The sequence below is a fragment of the Xiphophorus maculatus genome, chromosome 11 (genome assembly GCF_002775205.1).
Source record: "Xiphophorus maculatus strain JP 163 A chromosome 11, X_maculatus-5.0-male, whole genome shotgun sequence".
Taxonomy (NCBI): domain Eukaryota; kingdom Metazoa; phylum Chordata; class Actinopteri; order Cyprinodontiformes; family Poeciliidae; genus Xiphophorus; species Xiphophorus maculatus.
The window spans coordinates 23,601,664-23,622,709 of NC_036453.1; the positions used below are offsets into that span (position 1 = coordinate 23,601,664).

General features: G+C 38.6%; 1 protein-coding gene across 3 annotated transcripts in view; it reads left to right on the forward strand.

The window, feature by feature from the left end:
- Positions 1 to 21,046, forward strand: part of LOC102237693 (neuroligin-2-like) — an 82,425-nt gene that overhangs the window by 25,373 nt on the left and 36,006 nt on the right. For 2 of the 3 annotated variants that reach the window (XM_023342492.1, XM_005803598.2), the window contains exons 2-3: positions 2,253 to 2,995; positions 17,148 to 17,201. In XM_023342492.1, coding sequence (XP_023198260.1) covers positions 2,506 to 2,995; positions 17,148 to 17,201 — 544 coding nt within the window. In that variant the 5' untranslated portion in view covers positions 2,253 to 2,505. Of the gene's footprint in view, positions 1 to 2,252; positions 2,996 to 12,846; positions 12,851 to 17,147; positions 17,202 to 21,046 lie in introns of those variants that run through there. The other variant, XM_023342493.1, reaches the window with a different exon arrangement.

Sequence of the window (21,046 nt, forward strand, 5' to 3'; positions counted from 1 at the left end):
CAAACTTCACCGTTATCTGGCTGAAAATGGAGATGTTGGACACTACAGGGTCGAGGGACGATGGACCAACAGTTAGCACCACATAAAGCCTTTATCTCACCTAAACGGCTCCGACTCCCAAAGCCAGACTGCGATAAGCACAGTCCATTCATCTGTAATGACATGGAAGCAAGAGGCAGCTGAACTAACTTGAGCGAAAGGGTAACTCTGACAGTGTGGATGACTGGAAAAGATGCTGGGGCACTTGAAGGGGGTTTATTTATTCATTCTTTGGAGATTTATTATTTTGTTGTCAGTGTGCTGCTACAAATCTGATTTGACCTGATTGTGTTCTACTGCTAGAAAGAAAAAAAAGGAAATGCACTGGACAAAAACACAATACATTTTTTAAATTAGATATTTTATGGCTAGAAGCAGAAAAGATAAGCTGAAATTCCCAAACCAGCTGCACATTTAGAGCAAAAGTTGTTTGTTATTTTTTTGCTGGGTTTTTAAAAAAATTTTTTTAGGGTTTATGATTTTTGCTTTGCCACATGACTTTTAGCTTTTTATTTTTCAGGAAACCAATATTGTTTTAGATAGTAAAAATAAAATCCCTTTTGATTTCTTGGCCAATTTGTAGTCCCAAAACATATCCGTTGGGTATTACAAGCAGTATTTAAGTTGTTTAATTAATTATCTAAATAAAATAAGGTCTTGGTCATGTTACACTTTCACCATTATGCATGTTTGTAGATTTCATGCCAGAATTTGTTTGGTCTATTATGGAGACATCCACCCAGGAACATTCCTTTTCAACCATTCAATACTTCTGGATTGGGGATGTCCATTTTAACAACCAATGTACTTTTCTACACTCCTATACCTAAAAGGAAATACAATTAAATGACTCCAATAAATGTCTCTCAGCAGGAGGTTGCTTGAAGTAAACTTGGTTTGATCACAGGGTCCTATTTGTCATGTTTTATAAAAGTAAGCTGGTCCAAATATACCTAAGTATTGTGTAATTGAAAGTTTTCAGAAAGTAAGAATCAATAAACTAGCTACTAGTGAGATTTGAAAGTTTTTACGACCAACCTCCATAACATGTGTGGACCTCTATGTAGCTCCATAATTGATGAAAATATTTTTTCTAAGAAGAAATCCAATCTGATGCACAATGCTTAAGCACAGGTTATATGTGTTTGAATGCTGGTTCAAGTTGGAAGTATGAGGCAAAAAATTAAGAAATATTCAAATTAAATTTTGATACAGAAAGACAAAGAGATAGCCAGATGCAGATTTGTGAAAATAAAGATAAAAAATATTCAATATCTACTGAACTGCATGTTATTTTCTCCAGATTCTATGCTATTTTTTTTTTTTACTGATTATGGTTCTGATTGTTATTCCAACCCATTAGATCTTGTACATATAACTTTGATCAGCTCAAGCAGTTACATCTCTGAGTCACTACCTGCTTTTAGATATGATTTTAAGAAAAATGCAATGCACCATTTCCTTACACTAAATTTTGACAAGACTGTGGGAAATTACTTTTAATCACTCGCTGTTAAAGCAGGTAATAAAGATGTCAGAATTTGGTTGAGATTGATGTATGGACGTTTTTAAAAGATTCTTTTAAAAAGATTGTGGAAAGGACCAGTATTCCTTAAGACAGGGGTGTCCAAAGTCAGTCTTCAAGGGCCAGCCTCCTGCAGGTATTAGGTCTCCCTGGTGGTAGTTATTAGTTTCTCTGAATGTCAATGGTTTGCAGAGCTCTGCTGCTAATGAGCCATCGCTTCATCCAGGTGTGTTAAACTAAAGAGAGCGCTAAAACATGCAAGATACCGGCCCTGAAGGCCTGACATTGGACATCTCTGCCATAAGGTAGCATCTTATCAAAAAAAAGGGGCTTTTGTTGCATTTTCCGTTATTATGCACTAAACGTTTCCATCCAGTATTTCAGGCAGTGTCTGTTTGCCTGCATCAGTTGTTCCAAAAATCTGCAGAAATTATTACATCTCATGTATCTCATCATTTGGACTCAAAGTTGCACTGCCTCGTCTATTAGTTATAATAGCATATTTTACTATTAAACCATATGAAGATACAAATATCTTTGCGATGTTTAGACTGTGTCTCCATCTCTTTGGCCCTCTATGGTCTGGCTTATATAATCCTAACCGCAGCCTTTCAACATGATAAGATTTCTGAGAGCAGAATTTTTCAAGCCTGCTTACTGCAATCTGCAACTTGTCTGTGTCTTTCAGGTTTAATTGGTGTCCTTGACTGCAGCGCTGGACTTAGTCTGAAAGAGCAAGACGGATGAACCCTCAGAGTCTAACTGAGAATGTGTCCCGCCCCGTCACCTCACCATGTCTCCATAGAAACAGTATTAACTGCCCCCTTTCCACGATTCCTCCTTTTGCCTTTGTCATGTCCCGATAACCCCATGGGTCTCTGATCCTCCCTATGTCCTAACCACAGTCCCTGTGATCTGAGTCCAATAGTGTTACTTTGGAAATGTCCATTTTTCCGTTCAATGCTGCCAGCCACCACGGCTACGGTGGGAAGCGTCTGAATCCTTCTCAGCAGGCCCCCAAACCCTGTCTGATGTGGCTCCTGGGACTAGTGCTGCACCTGACTCTTTCTTCTTCTCAGCGTATTGACCTGAAACATCCCATAGTTTCTACTAGCTATGGAAAGGTGCGTGGTATCCGGAAGGAGCTGAACAATGAGATCTTAGGCCCAGTGGAACAGTTCCTAGGCGTGCCGTACGCCACCGCACCCATCGGCGAGCGCCGCTTCCAGCCCCCCGAAGCCCCGGGCTCCTGGCAGGAGATACGCAATGCCACCCAGTTTGCATCTGTGTGCCCCCAGAATGTGCACGGCGTTTTGCCCGAGATCATGCTGCCGGTGTGGTTCACCGACAACTTGGATGCAGCGGCGACCTATGTTCAGAACCAGAGCGAGGACTGCCTTTACCTCAACATTTACGTGCCCACTGAAGATGGTGAGTCTGACACGTAACACAAATCTCTCCAAGCAGGGGTGGGAAGGGTTGAATTGGATAAATCAGCCAGCTGAGAAAATAATCACCAAATTAATGAAAACAATAATGAGCCATGTTAGCTCCACCCATATTAATTAAAACTATAAAATCACTTTTTATTAGATTTGTATTGTCTTTTGCATAATTTAATGACATACGGGTTATTCTGTTATTAACAGGTGTTGTACAGAAACAATTATGTGCAAAAACTGTCTCTCTTTTTGCAAAATGCTCTTAGTTTTCTTACATTAAGATTAGTTCAGTCAGCAATCAAGTGGGTTTAAGGCGAAAGCTAGTTGTTGCTTCTGAAGTGGAACCTTATTAAAGCTTGTCCTGATATTTATTAAAGCGTTAGTTCAGAATTTCTGAAACAAGGTTAGCTTTCAATAGGGTTTTACACAGAAGCCAATGGTAAATATGTCAGTATATGTCCTGGTCAGAGTAACTAAAAGTAAAATATTGTAAAAATAAAAAAGATTCCAACTTTATATCAAGTAATTATGAACTACACTGAACATTTTAAATGCGTATACTCTATGAACAGACAATCACATACAAAAAAAGTTAAATAAAATGTGAGCTTCCCTTTCAAATTGTTATTCCAACATGTTTTAGGATGTTTAATTTTTTTTACCTTGTGGAGGAAACAAGGTAAAAATAAGTAATAAATCTTCAAGGGATTCAATAGTAAGTCGAAAACTGTGGTCCTGTCAGAAATCATGGTCCCTTTTGGCACACAGTTTTTAGCTGAGCTGTTGAAAAGTCCTCTAGATTTGGCCCTGTTAGCCTGAAACGTTTCTGGACCTTATGAGTAGCGTAAATCCCAGAGAACTAGCTCCCAGATCGAAAATGTGTAAAACACTGTTGTGTTTTTAAGTTCTGGTTGTTTTTTTTTTTACTTTTCTATCAAATAGTCAAAGGTGTTGGCCTAAATATGCTGTAATTTTTTCATCAACTAAAAATGTGATGTTTGTTATATGTAAAAACTTCTAATTACTCCAAAAATGTTATATCTTTCGTTATATGTGTCACCCATGGAAGTTGCCATTTTGTTCACCTGCGCAATATAGAATGTCTGCAAAAGTGTCCATCACCAAAACTCACAGCCAAAGCAAGTCAAACTCATCATGTTTAAAAAAGAAACAAAATATTTAATTTAATGTGTTTTTGTTCTAGATATTAAAAATTTGATTTTAATAATAGATAGAAATAATAAAAAATAAATGCAAAAAAAATAGAAATGAACAATTTGCCATTTTATTTTAGTAGATATGATTAGATCATATGGTACATTTTTATTTTAAATCTTTATCTAAAACTGAGATACTGTGAAACCGTTTTTTTTTTTTTTTATTCTGTGGGGAATCTTAACTGTGCATTACTGACTTATATTGGAGAAATAAACTTCTGATGGTGTAAATAAGAAACACTAATACTACTTCACCATAATTGCAAAACACTCAACAATTCATATGAATCTGTTCTTTTCTGCATTCATGATCCGCATTGAGACAAAGTCAGGTGTGCCGACTGAGTGGCAGCAAGTCCAACTTTTATTATTTTTGTGCTAGTTGGAGAAAATAACTTCCTTGTGGGGATCGATTAAGTAATCTTGAATCTTACTGAGAGCATTTGTGAAAGTAAATAGGCAGAAGAAAGGACAGAAGCATACGAAATGCAAATCGTAATGATGATTATAAGTAGCATCAGCGATAAAAATTTAATAAGCATGTGATTAATGGGCTCACCTGGGAGTTGCCCGGCGGTGTTCATGAAATCACATGTTTATGCATCACTTGCTGCTGGAAATGAAGAGCAACACAGAGAGGAGTCTGTAGCTGTGTACGGCACTGTGCTATTTCAACATAACATCTAAAATGATAAAACCTTGCAAAAGTAATCATGGCTTGTGAGCTCTTTTCCATCTTTTTACCACATTATAACCAAAAAAGTTAAATGTATTCTAGTTGGATTTTATTCGGTAGACCTACAAAAGAATATGTCACTTTGCAGTAGCAGAAACTGAGATATGTGGTTTAACTTTTTTGGAAAACAACAATTATGAAAGGGTGATATTATTTGTGTTCATGTCCTTCTATTTTGATACCCTTTAATCAGACTCAGGGCACTCAATTGGACCCAGTTAGTAAATTGAGTACACCTGTGTGTAATTTAACCAGAGGTTATACTATTTTTCATAATCTTCCCAAATAATAATAACTTGCTGTAAGTGGTTTATCAGAAATTATTCAACTTAATCCCCCACAAAATGAACATGAAACAAAACGTAGAAAAAATGTATATACTGCAAAAAAACCTGTTTGCTCACAACATGCACCAACGATATGCACTATTTCTCTTATAGCTGCCTCGGATGTTGTCAAACAGGGTCAATCATGAAATCCTAAGGGGCCTTTCCAAAGCGCCACATGTGGAACAACAGCTCGCGTGGATGTAATAAAAATCCCCTGAGATGGCACATACACCAACATCATATGTCAACACACACCAATGTACTAATAAAAAACAATATATTACGTTCAAGTGCAACGTGATTCGCACAATGAACAGCGTTTTGGCAAATAAATTAGAAATCCAGTCCAGTTTAACTGAACACATTTGGGGTGAAGGAGAAGGTTTATGCAATGAAAATGATTTGAGGGTGGAGTCAGACATCCAACCCCGCCCCATTCTGAGGTGTGCAGCTGGACCCTTCTCAGTTGTTTTAGATTACTTTGTGTCACAGATAAATGCTTAGATGTTTTCTGTTACCTCAATGAGATATTTTTAAATAGTTTTATTTTTAACCAATTAATTTTGGCACATTAAATGATAATACAATTTGTCACCTCTGGGAGTAGCTGGAATCTATTGTATGAGTCCATAAATTAGCACTGAGCAAAGGTTGCAAAACAAATCAGCTATGAATGTGCACCACACTTTTCAGATGTTCATTTGTGTAACAAAAGCGTAATCCTTAGATCACTAGAAAGACGAAAGCAGGATATGCATGGCCGCAAGTTCTTAAACGGCAATGCGCAAGAGTGGAGAGAGACAAACCCGACTTCCTGTAATCATATTAGAAAGTGAAGTTAATGAGCAGTTCTGGCTGTGCTGCGTGTAAACTGTGTGCTGCATATGTCCCACACCCAAGGACAAGATGATGTTTAGTCTCCGGGCTTATTCCCTTGGGAAAAGGTGTGCAAATGAGGGAGACAGATTTTACATGTAGCCCTGTCTGCTTGTCAGATACTGTCACTTATTGTCAGAGGTCACTGCTTACACAGGGCGGATGTTGTCTCCAGGGACATGTTTTACCTTGTGTGTGAGAGAATTTGAGAAGCAGGGTGAATAACTCCTGGAATAAAATAGATGTTGTACTTTGTATCGTAGTCACAGTCCCTGAAATTGTTTACAGTCGTTGGAGGTAGAGAGAGGTCAACAAGCTGTATTCCAAAGAAAGTCTGTGAAAACTCGGCTGAGTTAAGTTGTGATTCAGAATGAGTTATGTACTTTCTTTTTAGTGGGTTGAGAATTTGGAGAGTAAATCTCACATAAATGAGCAATTCGTGCTCATGAAACTATTTTAGACTCCGCTTAAACGGATTCCCTTTGTCATCCTCTCATCAGTCTACACATTGTAATTACAAAGGATGGGGACATTTCTTTCAGATTTCTAATGGAAAAACACTCAAATATTAACATTAAAAAAACCTTTTCAGAACAGCTTTTATGGCACTTGAAACAGAATGTCTGCACTTCCTGCCTCCCGCCCATCTCACATGTACGAAGGGCAAATTCTGCGTGTGAAAGTGAATATGCCTCTTTTTTTGTTGCTGTTGCTTTGAAAGCAGTGTCTTTAGTTTCTTATGTGAGATCCTTGCACCAGTAATTCAGCAGTGCAGCCTTTGATTGCAGGTTTGCCCTGGTTAAAAGAGAAATGTGAGCTAGAAATGTCAGATCAACCTAAAAAGATTTTTATTTATATTTCTTTGTGGAAATAAAAACTTTATTGGACTATAAAACATAAAAATAAATACTTTGGATCACTAAACAAGCATTTTTGGGATTACCAGTCCATTATAATTCATTACATTAACTAAAAATTAGCTGATGCAAAAAATAAAAGCTATAACTTCATAATGTCTAAAATACTTTTATTGTCAGCAATTTGGATTTGGATTATGAAATGAAGACTAGGCACATAACACTCTGTAAAACATTGCCTGGCTATATTGACCATTAGTGGAAAGTCCAGCTGTTTAACTTTCAGCTTGGTTTACTTGCAGTATCTACATAGCAGTGTGGGTACTATTACGGTAGTTGCAATAAGCATGTAGTCAAATATAACTACTAAACTAGATTGTTTTTGGAGTCTGTGTAAGTAAATCAAAAATATGTCAAATTAAATGTTTTAGAGCCGTGTATTATTAACAGTATAGAAGTGGCTCATGATGCACGATGCTGTTGTTTTTTAACCTTTATGTACATTTTTATGTGAAGCTCAACTTTACACAAAATAACTGTTCTCTACTCTTTGTAGTTCTTCTTCAGAGTACTAGGCAAGGTTAGACATTTAGAGTATTTCTTTAATATTACGTAATACAGAATGTTAGAAAAACACTGCAGCTTGGGTGACGCGCAATCATACATTGGTGCAATTGTATGAAATCCTCATGCAAGTGCAACCCCTTGGGACAACAAGTAAAATAGATTAGACAAAGGGGCCAAACCTCTTGATAATTTTGAAAGTTAACATTAGGGTTCTTGTGTTGTGTCTGTATGACATGCTTTCATGAGCCCCCAGTTGGTTCTGCAGAGAAAAGTTGCATTTCCAACAACATCAGTAATGAATTGGCAGAACACATTCGTACGTACCCTCCATAAGTGCTTTGGTGCCAGATCTGTTTGGCATTTCGTGACCTTCCTATTCTGGTTTGAGGCCTGCGTGTGTCTATTTCATGCCCAGAAAGATGCTTGCTGATCATGTTCTTGATGTTACTCTTTAGATGAAAAGAAATTCAAAGCCTCCTTTTCTTTCCGCATCTGTTCACCCCTCCTGTTCTGTCCTCGCTGGAAACGATTCCTGCCTCTTCTCCTTTCCACTCTCCTCGCTCCTCCATCTTTATGCGGATGGCAGTGGAAGGGGCCCCTGCTCTGAATGCAGATGAGCTCGGTGCCCTTCCCCAACCAGGCCAACACGAAGCCCACTTGACTAGAATGAAACTCAAACAAATTCTTCGCATAATGTAAATAACACAAATATTCTCTTGAACTGAAAAGTGAGCCCCCCCTCCTTCTCCCCTTTCCTTTCATCTCTCTTCCTCATTCCCTCATGTGTGGATGGGTTGTTAGGAGAGGGAAGCGTCTCACCGCTTTTCTATTTCCTCAAGACACTCCCCAGGCAAAGGCCTGAGATCCTTCATTTTTATTACCACTAGAGCAGCCATTTACCGTGCACTTTATTAAAAACCATATTTCAGGGGACATGACTGCAGGCGGAGTGTGCAAAGATGGAGGTGGGTGCACTAGAAGAGATGGAGAGCAAAAAGGATGGAGCCGCTAGTGCAGCATGTTCTGTGCATCTTATTGTATGTGTTTCTATATGTGCAGAAGAGGAGGAATATGAAGGGTGGCGGTGGGGGTGGGGGGTGGCGGGATTGTCGAAACCGCATCTGACACGTTGTCAAGAAGACAGGCCAACTACAGTCTTGACGTAGTGCAGCTTCATCCCATTTACTGGTCTGAAGAAATGGAGAGGGACGGGAGACAGCTTGCATTCCGGCCACTAGCTCAATGAAGCGAAAAGAAGTGCTGCTGACGGAGCGATGGAGCTGCGCTAGGTCAAACAGTACAGTCCTGGGACGGCCAGAGCTAAACGTCCCACCACAGGCCACTGACTTTTACTGACCGTTCACCCATTACATGATGCGGCAGTCAGCATAATAACAAGACTCTGTTCTGGGACTGATAGGAAAGACGCTTTTGACCCCAGATGAATATGTTTGTTTCTTAAACAACATAGAGAGGTTATAAAAACTGGCTGTGAGAGGATCTCGTGTGCACAGCCCTCTTGTGTAGCCCAGACATATTTTCAGTCTGGGTCTTCAGTCAGGCTGGCATTTTTTCTTCTTGATTTGGATTTATGCTTTGGGTCTTTATCATGCTTAAAGATAAAGTGTCTCTTTATCTTCACCCCTCTTGTAGAAGCCTGAAGAGTTTGTGCCAACAATGACTAGCGACTATCCATTACCTTGACAAAATACCCAGTTCCATCCGAAGAAAAGCAATACAATAACATAATACTGCCATCGCCATGCTTCGCTACTTTTGAAGTGTTCTATTCCGTTGCTATATGCAGTGTTGCTTTAGCACCATGTATTTCCCATAATAGCTACACCAGATAATAACTCAAATTTCCACACGTTTTAGAAGGACTTCAAATGTGTTTCACAAAATTCAGCTGGCCTTGTTCTTCTTTACAAAAGGCTTTCATCTTGCAGGCCTCCTTCATAGCCCAGACATATGAAGAACATTGGAGATTACTGTTAAATGTCCTACACAGAAATCCCTGCAAGTCATTTTCTAAATGCCACAGTAGGTCTCTTGGCAGCTGTAACAACTAGCTCTGATATCGGCTTTTACCCAGTTTCATAGGGAGCTCCAGTTCTTGGTACCGTCTTAGTTGTCATGCCTTCTTGCTGATAACCGTGTTCCATAGTCTATCAAATAAATTTTATTTTTTTATTTTTTTTTTGCATCTTCTTCATGAGTTCTCTCTACAGATGATGGCATTTGTGCAAGTTGTCCAAAACTTGAACATCTGACTTTATTTGGGATTAATTATGTATCATTCCAATGTAAGGATGTCAGTTGTCCACTTGTTATTTGGAAAATGTATATATCCGTATACTATTCAGCCATAAAACATCTACATCAACTCATATTTTGATTTTTCAAAGGTGGACTGGTACCTATCTCCAGTAATCATTCGGCAAAAGGGTATTCCCTGGATAAAGGACAAAACCACACACACACATGCATTCACACCCAGGGAAGTTTAGAATAACCAATTTATCATGTTTTTGGACCCTTAGAGGGAGCTGGAGTACCCAGAGGGAGCTCATGCATGCATGCGGAGACCATGCAAACTCCATACACAACAAGCACAGACTAAGATTTTTGCTTTTAGGCAACAGTTCCAACCACTGCTCCACTATGCAGTGATAATATGACGTGGCATTTTTTATTTTACTTTTGCTGTTACAGCATTTTTTTCATGGCAGTATTTAACAATGTATTTGAAAATATTAATAAATCAAATTATTGTGTGCTACTGTACAGTTGTGCTACTTAAAGTGATTGGTTTCCTCAGGCAGCCAATCTGATAATGGGCAATTTTATTGTTTATTGTTGTTGCAGTTTTTGTGGTCTCTGATTGTGTTCTGCTAACAACACTGCCGTTGCCACTTTTGTTGTTATACCAATTAATATTAATATTATCGGATTTTTTTCAATCAATATCAACCATCACTACTTTAAATGTAGTGAATACCTCTGCTAAGATACATGATCTTATCGGAGGTATTGGTTTTTTATGTGATCTCCAATGCACTGTAAATGTTATATATGGATAGTATATTGAGCCGATCCTTAAAGTCATAGTCAACAAATATATCTGAATTATAGCTTAACCTGAAAACAATTAGATGTTTTTTCCAGTTGCTTGAACAGTTTTTTTTAGAACATCTTTGAGCTTTTTGTGAAAGTTGTCAAGCTTCTGTTTGAAGCAAGAACGTGTTACCCTAGAAACCAAGGTAATGGAGGTGGAGGTTTACTTTCCACAGGAGAGCAAAGTAATTTCAACACATCATGTGGCTCCACCCGAATGATTAGAGATTGTGGTCAATTCATAAATTTCTGTGAGACCAGAGTGATATTGAAAAGGGTTATATACAACCTCGGGAACCTCAGTGGCAGCAAACCAGAGGAGAGAGAAAAGGAAAAAAAGCAAAAACTTGCTCAACCCTACCAGTCACATCTGGAAATAAATCCAAATTTTTTTTATATCTAAAAGTGAATAATGAATAGGAGTATCTAAAAGTGAATTCAAAAATGGTTTATTACCAATCTTTCATTGGCAATAAGTGTACATATTTGTTTTTGGAAAATATGTGCACGTATGTTTTATGTACCAGAAGACAGATCCACCTGATCTATTTTAGATAATCAGCTTCTGTTAATTATTACATTTCAACAGTTTAGATGACTTGTACAGGTCAAAGAAGTACTGATTAGTTTTTTCCCAGTTGGTCCAATTGGAGCAAAGATAATAGAGAATTTATATCATCTTAAAACTATACCAACCTCTAAAATTTATAGCTAATAATGCACATACTTTTTCACAACCCCTTATAGCAATACTATCTTTACATTATCATACCATTACTGATATAGTGATCTAGTTATTCACAATTTATTTACAGACCATGGTTCTCTATCCTTTATAATGATGCTAATGTGTTGAAGACAGACTAAAATTTAAAAAAAAATAAAATAACACATTCAGTGTTTTCAGTCAGAGTCACTTTCTGCCATCATAAAAAATATGATAAAGTGTTATCTGGTTGAGTTTTAGTTTTAGGTATTCACTCTGGGCACCAGGTCACAGATTTATGTGCATCTAACCACTCACCCAGAACAAATTTCCTGATGATGCTTACATGAAATGCTACTACATTTTTGTAAAACAGGAAGATCCTCCTCAGCGTAGTAGTTTGCTAAAGCCTTAGGGAAAATCTAGTCCTGTACTTGTTACAGAAAGAAGACCAAAAGAGAGTTATCGTTTGCAGTTAAAATATCAACTGCTTATACCCTCTGCAGACAGAACGTTATTTTAGAAAGTCCTAAACATGGCACGCGGGGTGGTAACCATTTCATCTGCTGTTTATATTCCAGGTTTACTCACTTGTAAAGGAAAAAAATATCAGATTTGTGTAGTAGTTTGATTTTATTGAGGATATACCCATTACATGGAAATTAAAAATTGATTTGCCTGTCATTTTGCAAAGAAATTAGTCATTGTCCTACAACCCAGTCAGTTTTGACTCCCACGGATTGGTTATCTTCACAAAAATCAATCACTCAATCTGTTACAGATACTTTTTACCTCAATCTGTTTTGTTTATTAAGCACAATTGTGCGGGAAATCAATGTCTTTCCTTACAACCTCTCCGATAACAGAGGCAAAACCCAAGAGCTGTCAAAGCTTGACAAGAGGGAGAAAGTGACAACTGTTGCTAATACTATTTAAAATTGGAGAAATGTTAAATGAAAACCAGGCAGTCTCACTCAGCCTGGAGCTTCACGTAAGATCCATCCTCGTGGGGTGAGGACGATGTGGAGGAAAGGAAGAGATCAGGCCACAACTAAGTAGGAGGAGCTTGTTAATGGTCTGAAGGCACCTTGGAGCGCATTAATCAAAGGCACAATTAGTAATACACTGAACTGTAGTGGATTGAAATAGAAGCTATTTCTACAGACTTGCCTTAGGTTTACCAGTGAACATTTAAATGATTCAAAGGATTGGGAGAATGTGATTGGCATCTAGTTAACCTGCTATTTCTGGAGGAATAGAAATGCTGATAGACTTGAAGGACACTATCCCAATACGCTCAGATGTGGGAACATTATGCTTTCCAACTGTTGTTTTCAGCTAAGTGTACGGGGTTAGGGTTAGCACAGCGATCATCCAATAGATGGGGGGGATTGAATATCTTGAGTGAGAATCTTCCCTCATCCAGAATACTGAAGATGGTCTGTGGATGGGTCTCGCAATGTGAATGTTACCTAAAACACCATGGCAACAAGGAAATGGGTAAAGAAGAGTCACATTAAGGTTGTGGAGTGGTTTAGGCATATGTTTTCAATATGGCGGCCAAGCAGCAGCTAAGAAACTTAAATTATTGAGAGAATTCTTGAAAAAGAGTTAGCCAAAAATCCATCATGAGATGTGTGACGAACTGCTCAATGGGTTTGCCAGTTTTAAGTCCCATTTCTCTTCAGTATCAAATGCTTATTTCACTCAGTAAATTGCTATTTTTGGTTTGGTTGCTATTTTGTCTCTTATAAAGAAGTGAACAGTATTAAGTTTAGTTTGATTTTTAATGTGGAGTGTGCAAACTTGCAAAACAGCAGGCAATCAAAAATTTTTGGGGGGAGCAAATCTGATATCATGTAATTACTTCAATTTAAGGGTGGTTTGCTACAAAAATATTCCCAAAACTCTGCGGAAAATCTTGGCTTGGGTCGCATCTCTACTTGCCCCATTCATGAAGTCCTACAATTTGATCTCATTCTCCGTTACAGGATGTGACTAGCTGAGTGGTGCTCCATCCTGAGATATAGTTTCCCTCCTTAAGAAGGAATGGGAACTGAACTGTAACCAGAGTCGTCTCCATTAAGCAGATAGGTGTGGTTTTAGAGTGGTGCTAAGTAGTGAGCGATCGCTGAGAATCCAGTGGACTAATGGGCCTTTCTATCCATTACCAGGCCGTCATAACAGTTTTTTCTTGCCCAGGACCTATGGCTGTACCATCTCCTGCTATGGCAGTAAGTGCTATCTGGTTCAGGCGCCTGCATGGTGGTGCTGAGAGGATGCAGCTAATCTGCTCAGCATTGATCCGTACCCATTATGAAGGAAGATAAACACTTTATATCAGGAAACCATATTCATACAGATGGATGAGTGAGAATCAGGGATACAGTGGCGGAAAGGGGTGAAGTCTCGCAACTCCCTTGTCAATAGATGCACAACACTGTGAAAAGGGTACATGCCAACGCCTCACTGTGAAGTTTCCTGCAATGGGGTAGAGGCAGAGATGTCAGAAGCTCATTGAAGGAATGATAAACCTCTTGGTAACCGAAATACAAAGTGTTATCTTTTTTAAGCAAAAGACTGCAAATCTCCCCCAGTGGAGAGAAGGTGACATGCTTTTTTTTGTGGGTTTGAGGATGGCATAAACACATGGTAGCACCTTGCAAAAGCTTTCATATCCCTTAAACTTTCCAAAATGAGACTTATTACAGTTACAAACCTAGATTGTGTGCTGGATATTTTACTTTCAGGTGACACTTCAGGAGTGACTGCACTACAATCTTGAAAGGCAAACTTAATGTAACCTTTTCAAAATTTTTGAATGTGCATGTCTAACTGTTCAATATTTCATCAGTACTTTTTGCACAACTTACTGCTTTCTAACAAGAAGCTTAAAGACAAAATTTACAAAAGAAAAAACAACCTTGAGTGGAACAAAGCAGAAATACAAAGAGCTTGGTGGAGCTTGTATTGTGCTCAGGTCAAAGTTGTAATTTGTTAAGCCTTTAACCGTGGTGCCCTGTGACGGATACTTGTTCAACCAATGGAGACAGGATATCTATCAAACTGCTCTAGAATAAGCCAAAGGCAGCTATTCAATGTGGAAGCAGAGCGCCTTGAAACATTTGATCTCATCAAAATTTCCACTCTGTTTTTTTTCCCGTTCCTCTCTGTCTCATATCAGACTTACTTCTGTTGTTGGTTTATAGTGCAAGAAAGAAATTGCAGGTTTGCAAATAAAACATAGCTGTCATCCACTTATTTAAAAAAAAAGAAAAACACTTTGTATTTCGGTTACCAAGAGGTTTATCATTTGCACTACTCAGCTGTGGATGATTAGAGTGTAGCGCCATCTGTATTGTTGTTTTTTTTGTTGTTGTTTTTTTTAGTTCATTTCCCCAGGGTGGTCAGCAAACTCCTACAGAAAGCTCAGTGAATGCTGTTTTTGGAGTGGAAGCCCTTTAAGTCTTTAGCCACACAGACCATTTCCATGTAGGTTTAAGAGCTCATCTGGCTTTTCTCTGTTCTCTTTGTGGCTCTTGGCAAATTGGAAACGGGACTTCATATGGTTTTCTTTCAACAATGGCTTTCTTCTTGCCACCCATCCATAAAAGTGAGATTTTAGACTTTATGGCGTTGTGGCGCCATACTCCCTGATCTGTCTGCCATGTTCCCTAGCATTCATGACGCTGCCTGTTCATGAATGTTCTCTAACACACCTCTTTATAGTTATGTACTACTTTGTGTTGATCTGTCGCATAAAATCCCAACAAAATACATTGAAGTTGTGCTTTCTTGAGTGATAAAAGTTCAAATGGTGTGAATACTTTTTGCCAGGTACTTTATTTATTCTGATCACATCCCCAGGTCCACCATATCGCGCATTCCCATTCGCTGTTGTGTCAACATTAGATGTGTATGAAGTATAGATGGGTTTAATGAGCTTTACATGTCATGTGGACAGTAGCTGAGCATGGCACAAAACACAGTGGCTTAATTGTTTGCTGATGGAAATCGCCTCTGACTGAAACCAACCAAAAAAACAAAAAAAAAAGAAACTAATAGGATCTTTATCACTTTGAGCTAACAGAGGTTGACACAGCAGGGCATTGGTTGGTCACTGCGATAAATGCTTGTTACTGGCTTTGCCCTATGGAGCAGTTAACTGTTGTTACCATTAAAGCTTAATTCGAGGCTCCTCTTTGACCTTGATGTGGGAAATCTTGTCAAAAGGCTTAGCCGGGTGTGTTCATATCAAAACCAGCCCACTGTTCAGCGGTTCCCTCGCAATTTCTCAAAGTTCCCTTCCAGGATAGCATTTGTCGCAGCACAAAATTAAGCTATCCAATATGTTCGGCATTTATTGACTTTAGTCAGAGGAGTGTTTTGGTTTAAGTCAGTGTGGAATGTGTAGCACCTTAGCAGGTGTTTGCTTCTTCCCAAGATGGCTTGCTTCTGCCAATTGTTTTGTTCCTTTTATTTGGAGGGGGTGGGTTATACAAAAAAGCAATGACTCTGGACTGATTGAGGAAAAAGGTTAACAAGAAGGAGCCTCATTTACTAAGCAGTTAAAGCAAATGAGAGCGAGTTCATGACAGGAATGGATGGTGTCATAAGTGAGACCCTTCTTATCCATCCCAATTCAGTCCACCACCCAACCAAGCAAAAATAAAGTAAAATAAAATGAAATAAAAATACTAACTAGACTAAAAACGACCATTCTGCAAAAATCAGAAACTACATACAGCAGAGTTTCATCAGAATAACCAAGCACAGGTTTGGTCAGCTTAACACTTAAAACAAGGGTATTTTGTAAAATTGACTCTTTTGAGCTTTCTGTCATGTTATTCCTGCATTAAAACATACCTGGAGTGTTTGAGTGCTTTCATTCTTTCCAGCATGTTTGAGAAAGTCTTGAATCTCCAGTGGCAGCCATATTGGGTTTGCTTTAACACTTGCTTTCACAAAGCGCTGCCTATTTCCACCAAGGCTTTTCTCTTTGGCGCTGCAGCCTCCAGCTGAACTTTCACGCACAATTCTTCCAGACTGGCAGAACAGCAATTAGCAAACACCTGATAGAACTGAGCATGTGTTGTAAGGAGAAGCATTGTGTAGTGAAAAAGAGTATGAGTTTCTTAAAGAGACAGAAGCCCAATTTCAATGCTTTAAATTACACATTCAAAGCATTGAAATTTAAAACACATGCCTTAAAGCTTTTTTTTAAGGGATATTTATATATACAGCATTTTTAATAACAGCTGAAGGCAACATAGTTACATGATTGTGCCATAAAAATATACTACTGGCCCTTTAAATTCTCAACTAGAACTCAAAACTAGTGATTTAGGTTCAGAGAAATGCTTATTAATTCTGCACCTGCAACAAATTTGTTAAGTTTATATTACCTAGCTGTAGTGAATGTGCAGAATCGTCTAAACGTACTTACAATATACACAACATAAAGGAGCATCCAATAAACTAAACATGAAATAAAAGAACTGAAAGCTGTTTTAGGGCAAATGATAATGTTTTTTTCCCTATTATTTGTGCCGCCCCTGAGGCAGTGCCACCCTGGCACAGTGTCGTACTGCCTATGTTAAGAAGCAACATTGGGTCTTGTTTTAGGGAAAAGTCATTCATGTTTGTACACAGCAACTGGGGTGAATTTAGATCACACTGCTTTTCCTGCTTGTCTTTTTGAAATTTTGTCTTTTGTCTCCTTTTTCCAAACCTCAGGTCCGCTCACAAAAAAAAATGATGAGTCCACCATGAACAGACCAAGGGATGAAGGTATTTTATTTGCATGTTTCCTTCTCCTTATGCTCTATTATTTATTTTTTTTAACAGGGCCATGGGAAATGTGGCGTTTGCATCTGTTTCATTAATCATCAGTCTATGTGCACATCACATTGTCCACCCTTAACTGCTTTGATTAGGACGCAAATCGGCCATTCTCTGTGACAAGCACGCATTCAGATAAATAAAAGCTACCCACAAAACACTTGTTCATCATTCCCTGCTCGTCACAACTGCTGCTTTTTGGGCACTTGCACAGGAAGCTAATTTACTCTCCTTTCTCGGTTGCTATGTGGCTGATCAGCCACACGCTGATGTTCTTGCTGCTGTGATGCATCTCTCAAAAATCTATATTCGCTCCTTTTTCACCTGCGCTTTTACTCTGCCACCAAAGTTTTCATGAAATGTTCGGCTCGATTATTGTCCTCTATGTTGTCTTCGTCCAAACCGACATTTACATGGGATAGTAAATCCATTTTTGTTTGCTGCTTTATGCTTTCAAGTCTAATGTTGTCTGCTTTTCATTGATGCAGCAAAAATCTCTCCATGTGTCACTGTTTCTATGCAACTGCATGGAAACAAAGGCCATCTACCTTTGTTGTTGTTTTCATTCCTCAGCAATAAAGTGCCTTGTTTTTTTTCTTAATCTTTTCCACTTTTTCCTTGTCGCAGTCATAAATTCCGGGATTTTGTTGGCAAAAACTAGCATAAATCAGTGGAAGTGTGAGCAAAGTTTACACCTAGATTTCAAAGTTTCTTAAAAAAAATACAAATCTTAAAATTCTGTGCATTCATATTCAACCAAACCAAATTCAATCTACGCTTTACTGATCCACCTTTCGGTGCAAAGACAGCTGCAAATCTTTTGGTGGTATGTCTGCATCAGGTCTGCATCTCAACACACTAAAATGTTCTCCATTACTTTTTGCTAAGTCGTTCAAGCCTGATCAGACTGAATGGAGCAAACAGTAATTTTATGGTCTTGCAACAGATTCAGGATGTGACTTGGACTTGGCCATTTTAGCACGTGGAAATGCTTTCAATTAAGTCGCGCCGCTTCAGCCACTGTCCAGCTTTAAGGTAAACCTCTGCCCCAATCTTAAAGCTTTTTTGGCATTTAATGTGTTTTCGTTCAGGATTTCTTCTTTATTTCTGTTTCATCTATCTTCCCATAAAGTGACTGGCTTCTCTGTAACTGCCGAAGAAAGGCGTCCCAACAGCACGATGCTGCCACCGCCATTTTTCATGTTGGGCATGGTGCTTGCACACATTTTTTTTCTGCACCTATGAAAACTTTATCACATTGCTTGTACTTCTCTAGACACGTTCTTTACTTTTCGTATCGTCGTCCGGTTTCATCTGTGCCGCGCTTCTTCTATTTGGGCGTCGAACTGTCTTTTTTCCAGGAATCGCTAACCGCCGTGCTTTGAAAAGAGACAAAAAGGAGCCAGCGCGAGCTAATCCAATTTTGCGATTCCGTAACGGCGAAAAAAAGAGAGGGAGGGATTCACGAAGAACTGTAGAGAAAAGGGATGGGATGATGAGAAAGAGGGGTTGGAAGAGAAAAAGGAAAAATCTGAACACTGGGGAGGGCAACAAAGAAGGGAGAGAGGTGAAAAAGCACTCATAATGAAGACAAGTGCATGATGAAATGACATTTATAGAGCTTTGAAAGTGAGAGGGATGTGGAGAAACAGAGAGTGAGAGGGTGGATGGAGAAGGACACCGGTGAAGCTTGACATTTATGCCCGCAGCTGACGGATCTTGACGGGATCACGAGGTGCCGGCCCGCAGTTGAGCTCTTACTTAATTGCCCGAGCTTTGGATGGCCCAAACATTGTTTTAAAGGCATCTTATTTGAAAGGGGTTTGTAGGAAGCCGCACTGCTTATGTGTGGGTTTGGGTGCTGAGAGAAAAGTGCTAATTCAGCCTTCAGTCTTTTACACCCGGATCAATGGAAATTACCATAAGGAAATGAATGAGAGAGGAGCCGCGGAATGGAAAAGAAGAAAGTGGGCACTTTGAGTAGGAAGGTAAGACATTACTATTAAGAATGGGAGTTAAGGAGGGTGGTGTCAGGCTAGGTGGTATGGACAGGAGGGAATAATCTGTCAGTGTTTTTTAAGCAGGCAGGAAAGACACTGAGCTCGTTGTTGGCTATAAAGGTCTCAGACTGTGCCCGCTTCTCCTTCCAGTTACCTCACATTTTCTGCCTTCAGTCATTCAACCACTTCCACGTCTGAAGCGCAAATAAAGATTAAAACTAACGAAGCCTTAAGCAAAGCATGTAATATCTTCTGTTTAGCATTATTGCCAGATGTTAATGGTTTGGGCTCGTCTGTGTGGCCTTGAATTAAAACCCCTCTACTGACAGATTTATGTAAATTTATAGGATAAAAAATACACTTTTGGTGAGAGTTAAAATTTCTCATTCTCAGCACCATTCAGCACCTTGATTGCTACCACCAAAGGAATAGTTCAAATATTTCTGTTGAGACTCCCTTGCAGATTTGTTTTTGTTTTTTAGGTAAGAGCACAGCTGGGACTCTTACTGCTCTTTCAAAAAAAAAAAAAGCCATAAATTTAATTCTGGTTTGTAGGCCTTTCTCCTGCTGCCATTTTGTTTCTGACTGTATGCTGTCGCGTTAGTTGGTGTAGCTAATAATGTGTTTTGCTGTGTAAATGGGAAGAAATTGAGCGCATTTTGTGAAACATCAAGCTAGACATTGCATTGCAAAAACATACAAGTAAGTCTAGTTTCTAGTTCAAATATCTTAGTACACTTGAAATAAGACCAAATTATCTCACAAGTAATATTTCAGCAAGACATAGGAGCTTGTTTTAAGTAAATAATTCCTTAATATTGATGAAAATTTTGTTTCTAGTTCTACTGGTTGATTATTTCACTTAAAGAAAAATATCTTGTTAAGTTTACTAAGATATTTTTTCATTAGAAACGAGACCCGTGTGTGTAGTACATGCAAGCACACATACAAGTACGTATAGACTTGGCAGAGAGATGGTGTTTTGCCTTTTAAACTATTATAACACAGTCACAAAACCGCCTGCAAAACTGAATAACTGCCAAATACTGAAAGTTTAAGCAGCCTATAACAAAGGCATTCACTCAATGCACATTTTGTTTGATCCTTTCTGGGCTGTCGACGTTAACGCACGCAATTAATCTGAAAAGTTTAAAGCGTTAATATTACATGATGCAGATTAATCACATTACCTATTTTGATCTTTAAGCCTCTCTCCCGTGAAGCGTTGCCTGGTTCACAGCAGTTACGGATTGACACACGGGGAACGGCGAAAGCGAAAGTTTTCCGCCACTCAGGATTAACCCAACAAATGGGACGTTAATAACTAATACCTTCCACTATGTGTTCTGTAATGTTTATTAAGGTTTGTGCAAAAAAAAAAAAAAAAAAACACTTATAGAAAGTCTTTATCTTTTCAAAACACATTTATGTCATGTACAAGAGAGTAGCATCAAAATGCAGACAAGAACTTAGAATAAGCATAGTAAAGTTTTATTCATGATAATAGAAACTTTACTGATCTGACATGAGGAGGCCAGAAAATGGTGCATGGGTAGAGTACCTAGTATGAGCAATGAAAACCAGTGGGCTTATAATGAAGAAAGACTGAAGATTTACATTGGATCCGGGTGAGCTGTATTAGGGGAATGTGGAACAGCTGTGCTGGAAAACAAACATGGAAACTGAGGGAAAGTGAATAATTAAGACAATAGAAACAACAAACCATTAAAAAAAGAGACTAATGCTAACATAAGAGAGCAAACCAAGAAATGGAAGAACACAAGAAATAAGTAA